This window comes from Engystomops pustulosus, chromosome 4 (genome assembly GCF_040894005.1).
Source record: "Engystomops pustulosus chromosome 4, aEngPut4.maternal, whole genome shotgun sequence".
NCBI classification, from domain to species: Eukaryota; Metazoa; Chordata; class Amphibia; order Anura; family Leptodactylidae; genus Engystomops; species Engystomops pustulosus.
In genome coordinates this window covers 227,922,139-227,944,815 of record NC_092414.1, presented here as the reverse complement: position 1 = coordinate 227,944,815, position 22,677 = coordinate 227,922,139, and the positions used below count along the sequence as shown (strand labels likewise).

Sequence of the window (22,677 nt, the reverse complement as noted above, 5' to 3'; positions counted from 1 at the left end):
CACACAGAGCAGAGCACAGCAGGGGCAGGAGAGTGCGTCACACAGAGCACAGCAGGGGCAGGAGGGAGCGTCACACAGAGCAGAGCACAGCAGGGACAGGAGAGAGCATCACACAGAGCAGAGCACAGCAGGGACAGGAGAGAGCGTCACACAGAGCAGAGCACAGCAGGGGCAGGAGAGTGCGTCACACAGAGCAGAGCACAGCAGGGGCAGGAGAGAGCGTCACACAGAGCAGAGGACAGCAGGGGCAGAAGAGAGCGTGACACAGAGCAGAGCATAGCAGGAGCGGGAGAGAGCGTCACACAGAGCAGAGCACAGCAGGGGCAGGAGAGAGCGTGACACAGAGCAGAGCACAGCAGGGGCAGGAGAGAGCGTCACACAGAGCAGAGGACAGCAGGGGCAGAAGAGAGCGTGACACAGAGCAGAGCATAGCAGGGGCGGGAGAGAGCGTCACACAGAGCAGAGGACAGCAGGGGCAGAAGAGAGCGTGACACAGAGCAGAGCATAGCAGGGGCAGGAGAGAGCGTCACACAGAGCAGAGGACAGCAGGGGTAGAAGAGAGCGTCACACAGAGCAGAGCACAGCAGGGGCAGGAGAGAGCGTCACAAAGAGCAGAGGACAGCAGGGGTAGAAGAGAGCGTCACACAGAGCAGAGCACAGAAGGGGCGGGAGAGAGCGTCACACAGAGCAGAGCACAGCAGGGGCAGGAGAAAGCGACACACAGAGCAGAGCACAGCAGGGGCAGGAGAGAGCGTCACACAGCAGAGGACAGCAGGGGTAGAAGAGAGCGTCACACAGAGCAGAGCACAGCAGGGGCAGGAGAGAGCGTCACACAGAGCAGAGCACAGCAGGTGCAGGAGAGAGCGTCACACAGAGCTCAGCAGGGACAGGAGAAAGCGTCACACAGAGCAGAGCACAGCAGGGACAGGAGGGAGCGTCACACAGAGCAGAGCACAGCAGGGGCGGGAGAGAGCATCACACAGAGCAGAGCACAGCAGGGACAGGAGAGAGCGTCACACAGAGCAGAGCACAGCAGGGGCGGGAGAGAGCATCACACAGAGCAGAGCACAGCAGGGGCAGGAGAGAGCGTCACACAGAGCAGAGCACAGCAGGGGCAGGAGAGAGCGTCACACAGAGCAGAGCACAGCAGGGGCAGGAGAGAGCGACACACAGAGCAAAGCACAGCAGCGGCGGGAGAGAGCGTCACACAGAGCAGAGCACAGCAGGGGCAGGAGAGATTGTCACACAGAGCAGAGCACAGCAGGGGCAGGAGAGAGCGTCACACAGAGCAGAGCACAGCAGGGGCAGGAGAGAGCGTCACACAGAGCAGAGCACAGCAGGGACAGGAGAGAGCGTCACACAGAGCAGAGCACAGCAGGGGCAGGAGAGAGCGTCACACAGAGCAGAGCACAGCAGGGGCAGTAGAGAGCGTCACACAGAGCAGAGGACAGCAGGGGCGGGAGAGAGCGTCACACAGAGCAGAGGACAGCAGGGGCAGGAGAGAGCGTCACACAGAGCAGATCACAGCTGGGGCAGGAGAGAGCGTCACACAGAGCAGAGCACAGCAGGGGTAGGAGAGAGCGACACACAGAGCAGAGGACAGCAGGGGCAGGAGAGAGCATCACACAGAGCACAGCAGGGGCAGGAGAAAGCGTCACACAGAGCACAGCAGGGGCAGGAGAGAGTGTCACACAGAGCACAGCAGGGGCAGGAGAGAGCGTCACACAGAGCACAGCAGGGGCAGGAGAGAGAGCGTCACACAGAGCACAGCAGGGGCCGGAGAGAGCGTCACACAGAGCAGAGCACAGCTGGGGCAGGAGAGAGCGTCACACAGGGCACAGCAGGGGCAGGAGAGAGCGACACACAGAGCAGAGCACAGCAGGGGCGGGAGAGAGCAGAGCACAGAGCAGAGCACAGCAGGGGCAGGAGAGAGCGTCACATAGAGCAGAGGACAGCAGGGGCAGGAGAGAGCGACACACAGAGCACAGCACAGCAGGGGCGGGAGAGAGCGTCACACAGAGCAGAGCACAGCAGGGGCGGGAGAGAGCGTCACACAGAGCAGAGCACAGCAGGGGCAGGAGAGAGCATTACACAGAGCAGAGCACAGCAGGGGCAGGAGAGAGCGTCACACAGAGCAGAGCACAGCAGGGGCGGGAGAGAGCGTCACACAGAGCACAGCAGGGGCAGGAGAGAGCGTCACACAGAGCAGAGCACAGCAGGGGCAGGAGAGAGCATCACACAGAGCACAGCAGGGACAGGAGAGAGATTCATAAAATGTCTAGATGCGCTTTAATATGAATGTGACATTGATGGTTGCATGAGGAAGGGAAACCGTTCTATAATGTAATCTCTTTTCTTTTGTAGATTTAACACAATGAGGCTCGTTTACCGAGGGTCCGCGGATCGCATTTTCGTTGGGTTACCCGACGATTTCCATGTTGCGCCGCATTTAACACAGGTTTTTGGCGCACGTGATCGGATTTTGGTGCAATCGCGACGACTTTCATGCGACACAAATGGGGGGGGCAGGCTGTTGGAAGATCCGCCGGATTCGGACAAACCGCTGGATTTTAACTTTGAATTTGTGTCGAAAGACATGCACTCACATACACCAGGAAGAAGAAGGTGAACTCCGGGGACCTGAGCGGGGAAGCGACACATGTAGGGTATCGGGTGCAGGATCTTAGTGAATCGCGGCAGATGTGCATTGGAGTCGGGGAACGCACCTCTGGGATGAAGTAAAGTAAAGTAAATCTGCCCCAATATATCCTAGAAGGAGATTACAGGATTGGATCACTCACCTGATATAGGAGGTCCAAGGAGTCCACCCACACTCTCCAACATCTGGAGCAGTCCAAGTGCAGGCAGAACGCTCTGGGCCCCTACGACCCATGGGAGGGCAGAGAAGACGCCAGGGGTCAGCGCCCCAGCACAGAAGCCAAATGCAATGGCAGCAGCGCCCATCTCCACATCCCTCTCCGCTAGAGGAACAAGTCCGAGGACCACAGCCGCCAGCCCGATCCACAGGCTCAGCAGGTGAAGAGTACGTCTTGGGTTAAGATCAGACGTCCAACCAGCAAACAGGCGGCCACTGACATCTGCCACCCCAACAAGCGCCATTAAGAAGGCGGCCTGACGATCTCCAAGGCCTTTCATGCGCATGTGAGCCACAAGATGAGCAAAGGGCACAAAGTAACCAGCATTGACCAGAGTTACAGCCAGGCAATAACGCAGGAAAGGCCAATTACAGAGAAGGTCCCAACCCCAAAGGAAAGATTGGGAATGACCAGAAGTAGCCTTACTAGAGGTACGGAGCATAGCCCCACATGGCACAGAATGAAGGGCCACTCCAGAGAGCAAGAGCATGGCTCCCGACCAAGAGTATTCTTCTACCAGATACTGGAGAAGAGGCGTCAGGGCAAATGAGAAGACACCAACACCAGTCAGCACAAATCCTGTCGCTAGGGACCGTCTACGTGAAAAGTAGCAGGTCACCTCGGCCATAGAAGGTGAGAATATTAACGCCCAACCAAGTCCTGTAGAAAGACAGAGACAACATTAACCTTTGTCCAGACTCTCTACGATCCTGCCATACTCTCAGTGGGGTAACAGCTAGAAGTCTGCCCCCCTCTATAGGGTAACGAAGGTGAAGGATTACCTTCCAGAAACAATTAGATGATTGCTTACCTGATATACCTCCAATACTCAGGTAAAGCTGGTAGAGTTTGGTAGAGAATGAGGCCAAGAACATCCCAAGAGAAGACAGGAAGCCTCCAATGATGACGACGGGACGAGATCCAAACCGAAGGGCAAGTGAACAACCCAGAGGACCTTAAGATGAAAAATCAAGAATTATCAGGGACTAGGTGCCCCACCTTTCTTGCTCCTTCTCTAGTGCCACCTCATGAGAGGACGTCCATTATATCTGGAGGAAAGCTATATGGTATACCTTAGAGAGGTCAGCCATGTATCCAATTCATGCACTACACCATTAGGGGCCAGCCATGTATCCGATCTATGTGGTACACTATGGAGAGCCCAGTCAGGTATCGGAGTCATGCGGTACACCACGCAGAGGCCAGCCATGTATCCGATCCATGTGGTACACTATGGAGAGGCCAGTCAGGTATCGGAGTCATGCGGTACACCACGGAGAGGCCAGCCATGTATCCGATCCATGTGGTACACTATGGAGAGCCCAGTCAGGTATCTGAGTCATGCGGTTGCCCTGGGTTTTTATGGTAGGAATGACTATTCTGAAGGCCATGTCCTGGAGATTGTCCACCTAGGTTCATGGATACAACGTGCAGACAGGGAAACCTCTCAATATTTCTACTGGTTCCAAATCTAGAAACACATTTCCTAATCGCTGATAGGATCTAGAATTGTCCACATCTCAGGTTTCATCCACTCTATGTCATACTTACTCATCAGCTGTTGTACCGCCACGGCACAAGACGTCACCCAAGAGACGCTTCCTGCCGGGGAGCCAAAATATTCCACAAATTCGGGAAAAAATATCCCAAAAGAACGAAGAGTCCCAAATACTAGGCCAGCCTGAAGGAAGCAGGAGAAGAGCAGCACAGTCCCCCACACGTCCTTCACCAAGCACCAGGACATTGTGACTACATGGGAAAAAAGGAAAACATATTCAGGACAGAACAGAAGTAGAGATGGTCATCATCAAGTCTACGTACGATACATTCCTTCCCCAACCTCACCCATGGAGCTGCCACTAAAAAGTAGCAGCAAAAGCAGTGTTTACACCAGAGGTTGGTGACAGTAGATATCTGGTAGGAATCAGGCGAGACACTAGACACGTTTCAAAGGGTTGGACTTGTAAACCAACACGAGCCTTGATAGACCTCACACAGTGGGGCACATTTACTTACCCGGTCCAGTCGCGATCCAGCGGCGGGTTCTCCGACGCTGATTCGGGTTCTGCCGGGATTCACTAAGGTCCGTGCGCCGATATTCACCAGGTGTCGCTGCTGTGCCGAGGTCCGCTGGAGTTCACCTGCTTTTTTCTGGTGTATGTGAGTGCTTGATCTTGCGACACAAATGGCTTTTTAAATTCTGCGGTTTTTCCGAATCCTTCGGGTTGTCCGGTGGCCACGCCCCCCGATTTGTGTCGCGCGAAAGGCGGCGCGGTTGCGCCAAAAAACGATCGTGCGCCACAATTCCGTGAAATACAGCGCAAAGAGGAAATATTTGGGAAAAACCCGACGGATTCGCGGCTGCGGACCCTTAGTAAATGTGCCCCAGTGTCTCACAAACCTCTTGCTACATCTCTAGTGTCTCACCCAACTCCTGCCACACATCTACTGTCCCACCAACCTCATGGTACATCTCTAGTGTCTCACCCAACTCCTGCCACACATCTACTGTCCCACCAGCCTCTTGCTACATCTCTAGTGTCTCACCAAACTGCTGCCACACATCTACTGTCCCACCAACCTCTCATTACATCTCTAGTGTCTCACTCAACTCTTGCCACCCATATACTGTCCCACCAGCCTCTTGCTACATCTCTTCCAACTGCTGCCACCCATCTACTGTCCCACCAACCTCATGGTACATCTCTAGTGTCTCACCAAACTGCTGCCACACATCTACTGTCCCACCAACCTCTCATTACATCTCTAGTGTCTCACTCAACTCTTGCCACCCATATACTGTCCCACCAACCTCTCGCTACATCTCTAGTGTCTCACCCAACTCCTGTCACACATCTACTGTCCCACCAACCTCATGGTACATCTCTAGTGTCTCATCCAACTCCTGGCACACATCTACTGTCCCACCAACCTCTCACTACATCTCTAGTGTCTCATCCAACTCCTGCCACACATCTACTGTCCCACCAACCTCATGGTACATCTCTAGTGTCTCATCCAACTCCTACCACACATCTACTGTCCCACCAACCTCATGCTACATCTCTAATGTCTCATCCAACTGCTGCCATCCATCTGCTGTCCCACCAACCTCATGGTACATCTCTAGTGTCTCAACAAACTGCTGCCACACACCTACTGTCCCACCAACCTCATGGTACATCTCTAGTGTCTCATTCAACTCCTACCACACATCTACTGTCCCACCAACCTCATGGTACATCTCTAGTGTCTCATCCAACTCCTGCCACCCATCTACTGTCCCACCAACCTCATGTCACATCTCTAGTGTCTCAGCAAACTGCTGCCACACATCTACTGTCCCACCAACCTCATGGTACATCTCTAGTGTCTCATCCAACTCCTGCCACACATCTACTGTCCCACTAACCTCTCACTACTTCTCTAGTGTCTCATCCAACTCCTGCCACACATCTACCGTCCCACCAACCTCATGGTACATCTCTAGTGTCTCATCCAACTCCTACCACACATCTACTGTCCCACCAACCTCATGCTACATCTCTAATGTCTCATCCAACTGCTGCCATCCATCTACTGTCCCACCAACCTCATGGTACATCTCTAGTGTCTCAATAAACTGCTGCCACACATCTACTGTCCCACCAACCTCATGGTACATCCCTAGTGTCTCATCCAACTTCTACCACACATCTACTGTCCCACCAACCTCATGGTACATCTCTAGTGTCTCACCAAACTGCTGCCACACATCTAATGTCCCAACAACCTCTCACTACATCTCTAGTGTCTCATTCAACTCCTGCCACACATCTACTGTCCCACCAACCTCTCGCTACATCTGTAGTGTCTCACCCAACTCCTGCCACACATCTACTGTCCCACCAACCTCATGGTACATCTCTAGTGTCTCATCCAACTCCTGCCACACATCTACTGTCCCACCAACCTCATGGTACATCTCTAGTGTCTCATCCAACTCCTACCACACATCTACTGTCCCACCTACCTCATGCTACATCTCTAATGTCTCATCCAACTGCTGCCATCCATCTACTGTCCCACCAACCTCATGGTACATCTCTAGTGTCTCAATAAACTGCTGCCACACATCTACTGTCCCACCAACCTCATGGTACATCCCTAGTGTCTCATCCAACTTCTACCACACATCTACTGTCCCACCAACCTCATGGTACATCTCTAGTGTCTCAGCAAACTGCTGCCACACATCTACTGTCCCACCAACCTCTCGCTACATCTCTAGCGTCTCATCCAACTCCTGCCACACATCTACTGTCCCACCAACCTCTCACTACATCTCTAGTGTCTCATCCAACTCCTGCCACACATCTACTGTCCCACCAACCTCATGGTACATCTCTAGTGTCTCATCCAACTCCTACCACACATCTACTGTCCCACCAACCTCATGCTACATCTCTAATGTCTCATCCAACTGCTGCCATCCATATACTGTCCCACCAACCTCATGGTACATCTCTAGTGTCTCAGCAAACTGCTGCCACACATCTACTGTCCCACCAACCTCTCACTACATCTCTAGTGTCTCATCCAACTCCTGCCACACATCTATCGTCCCACCAACCTCTCGCTACATCTCTAGTGTCTCATCCAACTCCTGCCACACATCTACTGTCCCACCAACCTCTCACTACATCTCTAGTGTCTCATCCAACTGCTGACACACATATACTGTCCCACCAACCTCATGGTATATCTCTAGTGTCTCATCCAACTCCTGCCACACATCTACTGTCCCACCAATCTCATGGTACATTTCTAGTGTCTCATCCAAATCCTGCCACACATCTACTGTCCCACCAATCTCATGGTACATCTCTAGTGTCTCATCCAACTCCTGCCACACATCTACTGTCCCACCAACCTCTCGCTACATCTGTAGTGTCTCACCAAACTGCTGCAACACATCTACTGTCCCACCAACCTCATGGTACATCTCTAATGTCTCATCCAACTCCTGCAACACATCAACTGTCCCACCAACCTCATGGTACATCTCTAATGTTTCATCCAACTCCTGCCACACATCTACTGTCCCACCAACCTCATGTCACATCTCTAATGTCTCAGCAAACTGCTGCCACACATCTACTGTCCCACCAACCTCATGGTACATCTCTAGTGTCTCATCCAACTCCTACCACACATATACTGTCTCACCAACCTCATGGTACATCTCTAGTGTCTCATCCAACTCCTACCACACATCTACTGCCCCACCAACCTCATGCTACATCTCTAATGTCTCATCCAACTGCTGCCATCCATCTACTGTCCCACCAACCTCATGGTACATCTCTAGTGTCTCACCAATCTGCTGCCACACATCTACTGTCCCACCAACCTCTCACTACATCTCTAGTGTCTCATCCAACTCCTGCCACACATCTACTGTCCCACCAACCTCTCGCTACATCTCTAGTGTCTCATCCAACTCCTGCCACACATCTACTGTCCCACCAACCTCTCACTACATCTCTAGTGTCTCATCCAACTGCTGACACACATATACTGTCCCACCAACCTCATGGTACATCTCTAGTGTCTCATCCAACTCCTGCCACACATCTACTGTCCCACCAATCTCATGGTACATCTCTAGTGTCTCATCCAACTCCTGCCACACATCTACTGTCCCACCAACCTCTCGCTACATCTGTAGTGTCTCACCAAACTGCTGCCACACATGTACTGTCCCACCAACCTCATGCTACATCTCTAATGTCTCATCCAACTCCTGCCACACATCTACTGTCCCACCAACCTCTCGCTACATCTGTAGTGTCTCACCAAACTGCTGCCACACATCTACTGTCCCACCAACCTCATGGTACATCTCTAATGTTTCATCCAACTCCTGCCACACATCAACTGTCCCACCAACCTCATGGTACATCTCTAATGTCTCATCCAACTCCTGCCACACATCTACTGTCCCACCAACCTCATGTCACATCTCTAGTGTCTCAGCAAACTCCTGCCACACATCTACTGTCCCACCAACCTCATGGTACATCTGTAGTGTCTCACTCAACTCTTGCCACCCATCTACTGTCCCACCAACCTCTCGCTACATCTGTAGTGTCTCACCCAACTCCTGGCACACATCTACTGTCCCACCAACATCTCATTACATCTCTAGTGTCTCACTCAACTCTTGCCACCCATCTACTGTCCCACCAAACTCTCGCTACATCTGTAGTTTCTCACCCAACTCCTGCCACACATCTACTGTCCCACCAACCTCATGTTACATCTCTAGTGTCTCATCCAACTCCTGACACACATCTACTGTCCCACCAACCTCTCACTACATCTCTAGTGTCTCATCCAACTCCTGCCACACATCTACTGTCCCACCAACCTCATGGTACATCTCTAGTGTCTCATCCAACTCCTACCACACATCTACTGTCCCACCAACCTCATGCTACATCTCTAATGTCTCATCCAACTGCTGCCATCCATCTGCTGTCCCACCAACCTCATGGTACATCTCTAGTGTCTCACCAAACTGCTGCCACACGTCTACTGCCCCACCAACCTCATGGTACATCTCTAGTGTCTCATCCAACTCCTACCACACATCTACTGTCCCACCAACCTCATGGTACATCTCTAGTGTCTCACCAAACTGCTGCCACACATCTACTGTCCCAACAACCTCATGGTACATCTCTAGTGTCTCATCCAACTCCTACCACACATCTACTGTCCCACCAACCTCATGGTACATCTCTAATGTCTCATCCAACTCCTGCCACCCATCTACTGTCCCACCAACCTCATGGTACATCTCTAGTGTCTCATCCAACTCCTGCCACCCATCTACTGTCCCACCAACCTCATGTCACATCTCTAGTGTCTCAGCAAACTGCTGCCACACATCTACTGTCCCACCAACCTCATGGTACATCTCTAGTGTCTCATCCAACACCTGCCACACATCTACTGTCCCACTAACCTCTCGCTACTTCTCTAGTGTCTCATCCAACTCCTGCCACACATCTACTGTCCCACCAACCTCATGGTACATCTCTAGTGTCTCATCCAACTCCTACCACACATATACTGTCCCACCAACCTCATGCTACATCTCTAATGTCTCATCCAACTGCTGCCATCCATCTACTGTCCCACCAACCTCATGGTACATCTCTAGTGTCTCACCAAACTGCTGCCACACATCTAATGTCCCAACCAGAGGTCGCACTAACATTTTTCCAGAAGGGTAATAATACTCCTCTCACCATTTTTGAGGAGTATTTTTAGCCGAGGAAGAGTATGGAATTTTCAGTTAATACAAATATATAACTCCAAGTTGTATAAATTGTTAATAGCCAGTCCCAAACCCCCTACCTCCCCACACTGAGCAGGCTGGGGCTGCCGCCTCTGAATTTATTTCATTTATTTTTGGGGGGTTGAGGGCATAACACTTTTTTTTACACGGTTTATTTTTTCCTAGATATTCCTTCCCAAAAACATAAGCCTTCTGACCAATGCACTTGCGTTCACTAACTAGCAAGATGTGTTTGCCGGCGATAAAGTTGTTACTTACTGAGCACAAGTGTTTTGGTTCAGGGAGGATTTTTTTCAATACAATGTGAAAACATTGGGGTCTTTGGGGTATTTATTTATTTTATCTCTTACTTGAAATGCCTGGATCATTGTACAAGCACTGCCATCTCCTGTGTCGTCCTCCTCATAGATTGTAAGCTCTTGTGACCATTGAACAAGCAGTGTCATCTCCTGTGTCCCCCTCCTCATAGATTGTAAGCTCTTGTGACCATTGTACAAGCACTGTCACCTCCTGTGTCTCCTCCTCATAGATTTTAAGCTCTTGTGACCATTGTACAAGCACTGTCACCTCCTGTGTCTCCTCCTCATAGATTGTAAGCTCCTGTGACCATTGTACATGCACTGTCACCTCCTGTGTCTCCTCCTCATAGATTGTAAGCTCCTGTGACCATTGTACATGCACTGTCACCTCCTGTGTCTCCTCCTCATAGATTGTAAGCTCCTGTGAGCATTGTACAAGCACTGTCACCTCCTGTGCCCCCCTCCTCATAGATTGTAAGCTCTTGTGACCATTGTACAAGCACTGTCACCTCCTGTGCCCTCCTCCTCATAGATTGTAAGCTCTTGTGACCATTGTACATGCACTGTCATCTCCTGTGCCCACCCTCCTCATAGATTGTAAGCTCCTGTGACCATTGTACAAGCACTGTCATCTCCTGTGCCCACCCTCCTCATAGATTGTAAGCTCCTGTGACCATTGTACAAGCAGTGTCATCTCCTGTGCCCCCCTCCTCATAGATTGTAAGCTCTTGTGGCCATTGTACAAGCACTGTCATCTCCTGTGCCCACCCTCCTCATAGATTGTAAGCTCCTGTGACCATTGTACAAGCAGTGTCATCTCCTGTGCCCCCCTCCTCATAGATTGTAAGCTCTTGTGGCCATTGTACAAGCACTGTCATCTCCTGTGCCCACCCTCCTCATAGATTGTAAGCTCCTGTGACCATTGTACAAGCACTGTCATCTCCTGTGCCCACCCTCCTCATAGATTGTAAGCTCCTGTGACCATTGTACAAGTGCTGCCATCTCCTGTGTCCCCTCCTTCTCATAGATTGTGAGCTCTTGTGACCATTGTACAAGCACTGTCATCTCCTGTGCCCACCCTCATCATAGATTGTAAGCTCTTGTGACCATTGGACAAGCACTTTCACCTCCTGTGTCCCCTCCTCCTCAGATTGTAAGCTCTTGTGACCATTGTAAAAGCACTGTCATCTCCTGTTCCTCCTCATAGATTGTAAGCTCTTGTGACCATTGTAAAAGCACTGTCATCTCCTGTTCCTCCTCATAGATTGTAAGCTCTTGTGACCATTGTAAAAGCACTGTCATCTCCTGTTCCTCCTCATAGATTGTAAGCTCTTGTGACCATTGGACACGCACTGTCACCTCCTGTGTCCCCTCCTCGTTCTCATAGATTGTAAGCTCTTGTGACCATTGGACAAGCACTTTCACCTCCTGCCCCCCCACACCTCAGATAGGAAGCTCTTGTGACCATTGTAAGATGGCGTCCCATGCAGTCCACCCATGCATAGAATTTTCAATCATAACTATTTTGTACTTTATTGAATACATGTTATGTCAGGCTCAGGTAACCACTATTTATCAATTGAACTCCCTGGGAATAGGTCAGCCACACAAACCTGTGAGAACACCACAGCAGACACAGGACCCCCACCACAGCTTCTCCACTCTCCTTCTTTCTCAGACTTTGCCAAGTCTGCTAGTGCGCATGTACAGCTGTATATATTGGAACTAGAGAGACGGGTCAGGAGGGGAGGAGGAGCTGAGACTCCTGTAAAGGTCACATGTCCTGTCCTCCTGCTTGTGCTTGCCCCGCCCCTTTTTAGTGTAATGTGATTCCCCTGCTGCTCCCTATATGAGATATGACAGGGACACAGAGCAGCTTGGAGGAGACAGTGACTGCTCCGTGCTAAGGGGGCGTGGCCTGAGCTCCTCTTCTGCCGGCAGAAGCAGAGACCTCTCTGCAGTGTAGTGGGTCCATGTGCACGTGACTGCTCTGTGCGCTCCGCTGTCCGCTCTGCTCCTTACAAACTAGCAGGCGGCAGCTGCACATCGTTACTGCGGAGAGCCAGCGCTTTTACAAGAAAATCACCAAGCGTATTTATACGCTTGGTGTTTTTTTTGAAGAGTAAATCAGCCTCTGCATGCGTCATAGACGCTTGTAGAGGCGTTATTGCGATCTCTGCTCATGGTACATCTCTAGTGTCTCATCCAACTCCTACCACCCATCTACTGTCCCACCTACCTCATGTCACATCTCTAGTGTCTCAGCAAACTGCTGCCACACATCTACTGTCCCACCAACCTCTCGCTACATCTCTAGTGTCTCATCCAACTCCTGCCACACATCTACTGTCCCACCAACCTCTCACTACATCTCTAGTGTCTCATCCAACTGCTGCCACACATATACTGTCCCACCAACCTCATGGTACATCTCTAGTGTCTCATCCAACTCCTGCCACACATCTACTGTCCCACTAACCTCATGGTACAACTCTAGTGTCTCATCCACCTCCTGCCACACATCTACTGTCCCACCAACCTCATGGTACATCTCTAATGTCTCATCCAACTCCTGCCACACATCTACTGTCCCACCAACCTCTCGCTACATCTGTAGTGTCTCACCAAACTGCTGCCACACATCTACTGTCCCACCAACCTCTCGCTACATCTGTAGTGTCTCACCCAACTCCTGCCACACATCTACTGTCCCACCAACCTCTCACTACATCTCTAGTGTCTCATCCAACTCCTGCCACACATCTACTGTCCCACCAACCTCTCACTACATCTCTAGTGTCTCACCAAACTGCTGCCACACATCTACTGTCCCACCAACCTCTCACTACATCTCTAGTGTCTCACCAAACTGCTGCCACACATCTACTGTCCCACCAACCACATGCTACATCTCTAGTGTCTCATCCAACTCCTGCCACACATCTACTGTCCCACCAACCTGTCGCTACATATGTAGTGTCTCACCCAACTCCTACCACCCATCTACTGTCCCACCAACCTCATGCTACATCTCTAGTGTCTCACCCAACTCCTGCTACACATCTACTGTCCCACCAACCTCATGGTACATCTCTAGTGTCTCACCCAACTCCTGCCACACATCTACTGTCCCACCAACTTCTCACTACATCTCTAGTGTCTCATCCAACTCCTCCACCCATCTATTGTCCCACCAACCTCTCACTACATCTCTAGTGTCTCACCCAACTCCTCCACCCATCTACTGTCCCACCAACCTCATGCTACATCTCTAGTGTCTCACCCAACTCCTCCACCCATCTACTGTCCCACCAACCTTATGCTACATCTCTAGTGTCTCACCCAACTCCTGCCACCCATCTACTGTCCCACCAACCCCTAGAAACATGTTTAGTGTCCCTTCTGATGTCTGGATGTATCCCACCTCCACCCAATTGCAGGGTCCTATTCACCTTCTACACATCCATTCTCTATTGCTGCAGAAATGTCCACCACTCCTCATTTAGTTCCGTGGCTTCGTATGGACAGTTCCATGTATTCATTCCATCTGTGTACTATCAGTTATTTGTGGATGTTACACTAGTAGAGCCAAGGCCACAAAGCAGAGTTCTGAATGGGTTCCCCTTCCACCTCAAAAACTATACATAGGAGACACTACTCATAGGAGGCGCACGGATCCCAGGAGACACTACTCATAGGAGGCGCACGGATCCCAGGAGACACTACTCATAGGAGGCGCACTGATCCCAGGAGACACTACTCATAGGAGGCGCACTGATCCCAGGAGACACTACTCATAGGAGGCTCACAGATCCCAGGAGACACTACTCATAGGAGGCGCACGGATCCCAGGAGACACTACTCATAGGTGACGCACGGATCCCAGGAGACACTACTCATAGGAGGCTCACAGATCCCAGGAGACACTACTCATAGGAGGCGCACGGATCCCAGGAGACACTACTCATAGGTGACGCACGGATCCCAGGAGACACTACTCATAGGTGACGCACGGATCCCAGGAGACACTACTCATAGGAGGCACACGGATCCCAGGAGACACTACTCATAGGTGACGCACGGATCCCAGGAGACACTACTCATAGGTGACGCACGGATCCCAGGAGACACTACTCATAGGTGACGCACGGATCCCAGGAGACACTACTCATAGGTGACGCACGGATCCCAGGAGACACTACTCATAGGTGACGCACGGATCCCAGGAGACACTACTCATAGGTGATGCACGGATCCCAGGAGACACTACTCATAGGAGGCGCACCAGGAGACACTACTCATAGGTGACGCACGGATCCCAGGAGACACTACTCATAGGAGACGCACGGATCCCAGGAGACACTACTCATAGGAGGCGCACAGATCCCAGGCGCACCAATCACAGGAAGAGATAATTATAGGGGGGGGGGCACCAATCATAGGAAGAGATAATTATAGGGGGGAACCCGATCATAGGAAGAGATAATTATAAGGGGGGGCACCGATCATAGAACATGGAGTGGAGTTAGCTATAGGTGAACTCATCACATGCCTTCATTCCTCGTCCCCCACTACTGCACCCGGTCACCTACCAGGACTCATCTACTTACTGTGCTCAGCGCTCTGGAGGATAAGGACTGAACAACAAGAGAGAAGACGGCAGTCATGATCCGTGTCTGCAGGTAAATGGTTGAACCTGGAGTTGAGTAAATTCCTCCATGAGCTATAGGTCAATCTTTGACCCGATGTGAACATAATAAAGCAGATTCCTGGTGATTCAGCAACTTCTTACATCTCATGTCAAAAGAAGGAAAAGAACAGAGGGGAAACGCACAACCATAGACGAGAGGACTGGCGACGCTCAAACAGTTAATAATTACATATCAGGGGCCGCAGTCCAGAGGAGACAATAATACAATGCGCCAATTATTTACCACAATCATTCAACAAATCAAACTTTAACCCTTCACAAGTCTTTAACCAGTGGTCAAAGGCAGGACACCGGGGAGGGGATGAGCGGACAGTAGGCGGCTAAAATGTCCCGAGATTCCATGGGTATGACACCGGGGAGGGGATGAGCGGACAGTAGGCGGCTAGAATGTCCCGAGATTCCATGGGTAAGACACCGGGGAGGGGATGAGCGGACAGTAGGCGGCTGGAATGTCCCGAGATTCCATGGGTAGGACACCGGGGAGGGGATGAGAGGACAGTAGGCGGCTAGAATGTCCCGAGATTCCATGGGTAGGACACCGGGGAGGGGATGAGCAGACAGTAGGCGGCTAGAATGTCCCGAGATTCCATGGGTAGGACACCGGGGAGTGGATGAGCGGACAGTAGGCGGCTAGAATGTCCCGAGATTCCATGGGTAGGACACCAGGGAGGGGATGAGTGGACAGTAGGCGGCTAGAATACCATGTCCCGAGATTCCATGGGTAAGACACCAGGGAGGGGATGAGCAGACAGTAGGCAGCTAGAATGTCCCGAGATTCCATGGGTAGGACACCAGGGAGGGGATGAGTGGACAGTAGGCGGCTAGAATGTCCCGAGATTCCATGGGTAAGACACCGGGGAGGGGATGAGCGGACAGTAGGCGGCTGGAATGTCCCAAGATTCCATGGGTAAGACACCAGGGAGGGGATGAGCGGACAGTAGGCGGCTAGAATGTCCCGAGATTCCATGGGTAGGACACCAGGGAGGGGATGAGTGGACAGTAGGCGGCTAGAATACCATGTCCCGAGATTCCATGGGTAGGACACCGGGGAGTGCATGAGCGGACAGTAGGCGGCTAGAATGTCCCGAGATTCCATAGGTAAGACACCGGGGAGGGGATGAGCGGACAGTAGGCGGCTAGAATGTCCCAAGATTCCATGGGTAAGACACCGGGGAGGGGATGAGCGGACAGTAGGCGGCTAGAATGTCCCGAGATTCGATGGGTAGATCACCAGGGAGTAAATGAGCTAACAGTAGGTGGCTGGAATGTCCCGAGATTTCATGGGTAGGACACCAGGGAGGGGATGAGCGGAAAGTAGGCGGCTAGAATGTCCCAAAATTCCATGGGTAAGACCGGGGAGGGGATGAGTGGACAGAAGGCGGCTAGAATGTCCCGAGATTCCATGGGTAGGACACCGGGGAGGGGATGAGCGGACAGAAGGCGGCTAGACTGTCCCGAGATTCCATGGGTAAGACACCAGGGAGGGGATGAGCGGACAGTAGGCGGCTAGACTGTCCCGAGATTCCATGGGTAAGACACCAGGGAGGGGATGAGCGGCCAGTAGGCGGCTGGACTGTCCCGAGATTCCATTGGTAAGACCAGGGAGGGGATGAGCGGACAGTAGGCGGCTAGAATGTCCTGAGATTCCATGGGCAAGACACCGGGGAGGGGATGAGCGGACAGTAGGCGGCTAGACTGTCCCGAGATTCCATTGGTAAGACACCGGGGAGGGCATGAGCAGACAGTAGGCGGCTAGAATGTCCCGAGATTCCATGGGTAGGACACCGGGGAGGGAATGAGCGGACAGTAGGCGGTTAGAATGTCCCGAGATTCCATGGGTAGGACACCGGGGAGGGGATGAGTGGACAGTAGGCGGCTAGAATGTCCCGAGATTCCATGGGTAGGACACCTGGGAGGGGATGAGCGGACAGTAGGCGGCTAGACTGTCCCGAGATTCCATGGGTAAGACACCAGGGAGGGGATGAGCAGACAGTAGGCGGCTAGAATGTCCCAAGATTCCATGGGTAAGACACCAGGGAGGGGGTGATCGGACAGTAGGCGGCTAGACTGTCCCGAGATTCCATGGGTAGGACACCGGGGAGGGGATGAGCGGACAGAAGGCGGCTAGACTGTCCCGAGATTCCATGGATAAGACACCAGGGAGGGGATGAGCGGACAGTAGGCGGCTAGACTGTCCCGAGATTCCATGGGTAAGACACCAGGGAGGGGATGAGCGGCCAGTAGGCGGCTGGACTGTCCCGAAATTCCATTGGTAAGACCAGGGAGGGGATGAGCGGACAGTAGGCGGCTAGAATGTCCTGAGATTCCATGGGCAAGACACCGGGGAGGGGATGAGCGGACAGTAGGCGGCTAGACTGTCCCGAGATTCCATTGGTAAGACACCGGGGAGGGCATGAGCAGACAGTAGGCGGCTAGAATGTCCCGAGATTCCATGGGTAGGACACCGGGGAGGGAATGAGCGGACAGTAGGCGGTTAGAATGTCCCGAGATTCCATGGGTAGGACACCGGGGAGGGGATGAGTGGACAGTAGGCGGCTAGAATGTCCCGAGATTCCATGGGTAGGACACCGGGGAGGGGATGAGCGGACAGTAGGCGGCTAGACTGTCCCGAGATTCCATGGGTAAGACACCAGGGAGGGGATGAGCAGACAGTAGGCGGCTAGAATGTCCCAAGATTCCATGGGTAAGACACCAGGGAGGGGGTGATCGGACAGTAGGCGGCTAGACTGTCCCGAGATTCCATGGGTAGGACACCGGGGAGGGGATGAGCAGACAGTAGGCGGCTAGAATGTCCCGAGATTCCATGGGTAGGACACCAGGGAGGGGATGAGTGGACAGTAGGCGGCTAGAATACCATGTCCCGAGATTCCATGGGTAGGACACCGGGGAGTGCATGAGCGGACAGTAGGCGGCTAGAATGTCCCGAGATTCCATGGGTAAGACACCGGGGAGGGGATGAGCGGACAGTAGGCGGCTAGAATGTCCCAAGATTCCATGGGTAAGACACCGGGGAGGGGATGAGCGGACAGTAGGCGGCTAGAATGTCCCGAGATTCGATGGGTAGATCACCAGGGAGTAAATGAGCTAACAGTAGGCGGCTGGAATGTCCCGAGATTTCATGGGTAGGACACCAGGGAGGGGATGAGCGGACAGTAGGCGGCTAGAATGTCCCAAAATTCCATGGGTAAGACCGGGGAGGGGATGAGTGGACAGAAGGCGGCTAGAATGTCCCGAGATTCCATGGGTAGGACACCGGGGAGGGGATGAGCGGACAGAAGGCGGCTAGACTGTCCCGAGATTCCATGGGTAAGACACCAGGGAGGGGATGAGCGGACAGTAGGCGGCTAGACTGTCCCGAGATTCCATGGGTAAGACACCAGGGAGGGGATGAGCGGCCAGTAGGCGGCTGGACTGTCCCGAGATTCCATTGGTAAGACCAGGGAGGGGATGAGCGGACAGTAGGCGGCTAGAATGTCCTGAGATTCCATGGGCAAGACACCGGGGAGGGGATGAGCGGACAGTAGGCGGCTAGACTGTCCCGAGATTCCATTGGTAAGACACCGGGGAGGGCATGAGCAGACAGTAGGCGGCTAGAATGTCCCGAGATTCCATGGGTAGGACACCGGGGAGGGAATGAGCGGACAGTAGGCGGTTAGAATGTCCCGAGATTCCATGGGTAGGACACCGGGGAGGGGATGAGTGCACAGTAGGCGGCTAGAATGTCCCAAGATTCCATGGGTAAGACACCAGGGAGGGGATGAGCGGACAGTAGTCGGCTAGAATGTCCCGAGATTCGATGGGTAGATCACCAGGGAGTGGATGAGCTAACAGTAGGCGGCTGGAATGTCCCGAGATTTCATGGGTAGGACACCAGGGAGGGGATGAGCGGACAGTAGGCGGCTAGAATGTCCCAAAATTCCATGGGTAAGACCGGGGAGGGGATGAGTGGACAGAAGGCGGCTAGAATGTCCCGAGATTCCATGGGTAGGACACCGGGGAGGGAATGAGCGGACAGTAGGCGGCTAGAATGTCCCGAGATTCCATGGGTAGGACACCAGGGAGGGGATGAGCGGACAGTAGGCAGCTAGAATGTCCCAAGATTCCATGGATAGGACACCGGGGAGGGAATGAGCGGACAGTAGGCGGCTAGACTGTCCCGAGATTCCATTGGTAAGACACCGGGGAGGGCATGAGCAGACAGTAGGCGGCTAGAATGTCCCGAGATTCCATGGGTAGGACACCGGGGAGGGAATGAGCGGACAGTAGGCGGCTAGAATGTCCCAAGATTCCATGGGTAAGACACCAGGGAGGGGATGAGCGGACAGTAGTCGGCTAGAATGTCCCGAGATTCGATGGGTAGATCACCAGGGAGTGGATGAGCTAACAGTAGGCGGCTGGAATGTCCCGAGATTTCATGGGTAGGACACCAGGGAGGGGATGAGCGGACAGTAGGCGGCTAGAATGTCCCAAAATTCCATGGGTAAGACCGGGGAGGGGATGAGTGGACAGTAGGCGGCTAGAATACCATGTCCCGAGATTCCATGGGTAAGACACCGGGGAGGGGATGAGCAGACAGTAGGCAGCTAGAATGTCCCGAGATTCCATGGGTAGGACACCAGGGAGGGGATGAGCGGACAGTAGGCGGCTAGAATGTCCCAAAATTCCATGGGTAAGACCGGGGAGGGGATGAGTGGACAGAAGGCGGCTAGAATGTCCCGAGATTCCATGGGTAGGGCACCGGGGAGGGAATGAGCGGACAGTAGGCGGTTAGAATGTCCCGAGATTCCATGGGTAGGACACCGGGGAGGGGATGAGTGCACAGTAGGCGGCTAGAATGTCCCAAGATTCCATGGGTAAGACACCAGGGAGGGGATGAGCGGACAGTAGTCGGCTAGAATGTCCCGAGATTCGATGGGTAGATCACCAGGGAGGGGATGAGCTAACAGTAGGCGGCTGGAATGTCCCGAGATTTCATGGGTAGGACACCAGGGAGGGGATGAGCGGACAGTAGGCGGCTAGAATGTCCCAAAATTCCATGGGTAAGACCGGGGAGGGGATGAGTGGACAGAAGGCGGCTAGAATGTCCCGAGATTCCATGGGTAGGACACCGGGGAGGGAATGAGCGGACAGTAGGCGGCTAGAATGTCCCGAGATTCCATGGGTAGGACACCAGGGAGGGGATGAGCGGACAGTAGGCAGCTAGAATGTCCCAAGATTCCATGGATAGGACACCGGGGAGGGAATGAGCGGACAGTAGGCGGCTAGACTGTCCCGAGATTCCATTGGTAAGACACCGGGGAGGGCATGAGCAGACAGTAGGCGGCTAGAATGTCCCGAGATTCCATGGGTAGGACACCGGGGAGGGGATGAGTGGACAGTAGGCGGCTAGAATGTCCCAAGATTCCATGGGTAAGACACCAGGGAGGGGATGAGCGGACAGTAGTCGGCTAGAATGTCCCGAGATTCGATGGGTAGATCACCAGGGAGTGGATGAGCTAACAGTAGGCGGCTGGAATGTCCCGAGATTTCATGGGTAGGACACCAGGGAGGGGATGAGCGGACAGTAGGCGGCTAGAATGTCCCAAAATTCCATGGGTAAGACCGGGGAGGGGATGAGTGGACAGTAGGCGGCTAGAATACCATGTCCCGAGATTCCATGGGTAAGACACCGGGGAGGGGATGAGCAGACAGTAGGCAGCTAGAATGTCCCGAGATTCCATGGGTAGGACACCAGGGAGGGGATGAGCGGACAGTAGGCGGCTAGAATGTCCCAAAATTCCATGGGTAAGACCGGGGAGGGGATGAGTGGACAGAAGGCGGCTAGAATGTCCCGAGATTCCATGGGTAGGGCACCGGGGAGGGAATGAGCGGACAGTAGGCAGCTAGAATGTCCCGAGATTCCATGGGTAGGACACCAGGGAGGGGATGAGCGGACAGAAGGCGGCTAGACTGTCCCGAGATTCCATGGGTAAGACACCAGGGAGGGGATGAGCGGACAGTAGGCGGCTAGACTGTCCCGAGATTCCATGGGTAAGACACCAGGGAGGGGATGAGCGGCCAGTAGGCGGCTGGACTGTCCCGAGATTCCATTGGTAAGACCAGGGAGGGGATGAGCGGACAGTAGGCGGCTAGAATGTCCTGAGATTCCATGGGTAAGACACCGGGGAGGGGATGAGCGGACAGTAGGCGGCTAGACTGTCCCGAGATTCCATTGGTAAGACACCGGGGAGGGCATGAACAGACAGTAGGCGGCTAGAATGTCCCGAGATTCCATGGGTAGGACACCGGGGAGGGAATGAGCGGACAGTAGGCAGTTAGAATGTCCCGAGATTCCATGGGTAGGACACCGGGGAGGGGATGAGTGGACAGTAGGCGGCTAGAATGTCCCGAGATTCCATGGGTAGGACACCGGGGAGGGGATGAGCGGACAGTAGGCGGCTAGACTGTCCCGAGATTCCATGGGTAAGACACCAGGGAGGGGATGAGCAGACAGTAGGCGGCTAGAATGTCCCAAGATTCCATGGGTAAGACACCAGGGAGGGGGTGATCGGACAGTAGGCGGCTAGACTGTCCCGAGATTCCATGGGTAAGACACCAGGGAGGGGATGAGCAGACAGTAGGCGGCTAGAATGTCCCGAGATTCCATGGGCAGGACACCGGGGGGGTGGAGGGGATGAGCGGACAGTAGGCGGCAAGAAAGTCACGAGATCCCATGGATAAGACATCGGGGAGGGGATGAGCGGACAGTAGGAGGATAGAATGTCCCGAGATCCCATGGGTAAGACACCGGGGAGGGGATGAGCGGACAGTAGGCGGCTGGAATGTCCCGAGATTCCATGGGTAAGACACCGGGGAGGGGATGAGCGGACAGTAGGCGGCTAGAATGTCCCGAGATTCCATGGGTAGGACAACGGGGAGGGGATGATTGGACAGAAGGCGGCTAGAACGCCATGTCCCGAGATTCAATGGGTAGGACAACGGGGAGGGGATGAGCGGACAGTAGGCGGCTAGAATGTCCCGAGATTCCATGGGTAGGACACCGGGGAGGGGATGAGCGGACAGTACGAGGCTAGAATGTCCCGAGATTCCATGGGCAGGACACCGGGGAGGGGATGAGCGGACAGTAGGCGGCAAGAATGCCATGTCCCGAGATTCCATGGGTAGGACAACGGGGAGGGGATGAGTGGACAGTAGGCGGCTAGAATGTCCCGAGATTCCATGGGTAGGACACCAGGGAGGGGATGAGCAGACAGTAGGCGGCTAGAATGTCCCGAGATTCCATGGGTAGGACAACGGGGAGGGGATGATTGGACAGAAGGCGGCTAGAACGCCATGTCCCGAGATTCAATGGGTAGGACAACGGGGAGGGGATGAGCGGACAGTAGGCGGCTAGAATGTCCCGAGATTCCATGGGTAGGACAC

General features: G+C 53.4%; 1 protein-coding gene across 3 annotated transcripts in view; it reads right to left on the bottom strand.

Moving 5' to 3' along the window:
• SLC16A13 (solute carrier family 16 member 13) overlaps positions 1 to 22,677 on the bottom strand; it is a 79,427-nt gene that overhangs the window by 43,359 nt on the left and 13,391 nt on the right. The window contains exons 1-5 of one of the 3 annotated variants that reach the window (XM_072150125.1): positions 15,134 to 15,343; positions 4,428 to 4,625; positions 3,688 to 3,831; positions 2,802 to 3,536; positions 2,335 to 2,728 (exon numbers count right to left, since the gene is read on the bottom strand). In XM_072150125.1, coding sequence (XP_072006226.1) covers positions 2,571 to 2,728; positions 2,802 to 3,536; positions 3,688 to 3,831; positions 4,428 to 4,625; positions 15,134 to 15,278 — 1,380 coding nt within the window. In that variant the 5' untranslated portion in view covers positions 15,279 to 15,343 and the 3' untranslated portion in view covers positions 2,335 to 2,570. Of the gene's footprint in view, positions 1 to 2,334; positions 2,729 to 2,801; positions 3,537 to 3,687; positions 3,832 to 4,427; positions 4,626 to 15,133; positions 15,344 to 22,677 lie in introns of those variants that run through there. The other 2 variants (XM_072150123.1, XM_072150124.1) reach the window with 2 other exon arrangements.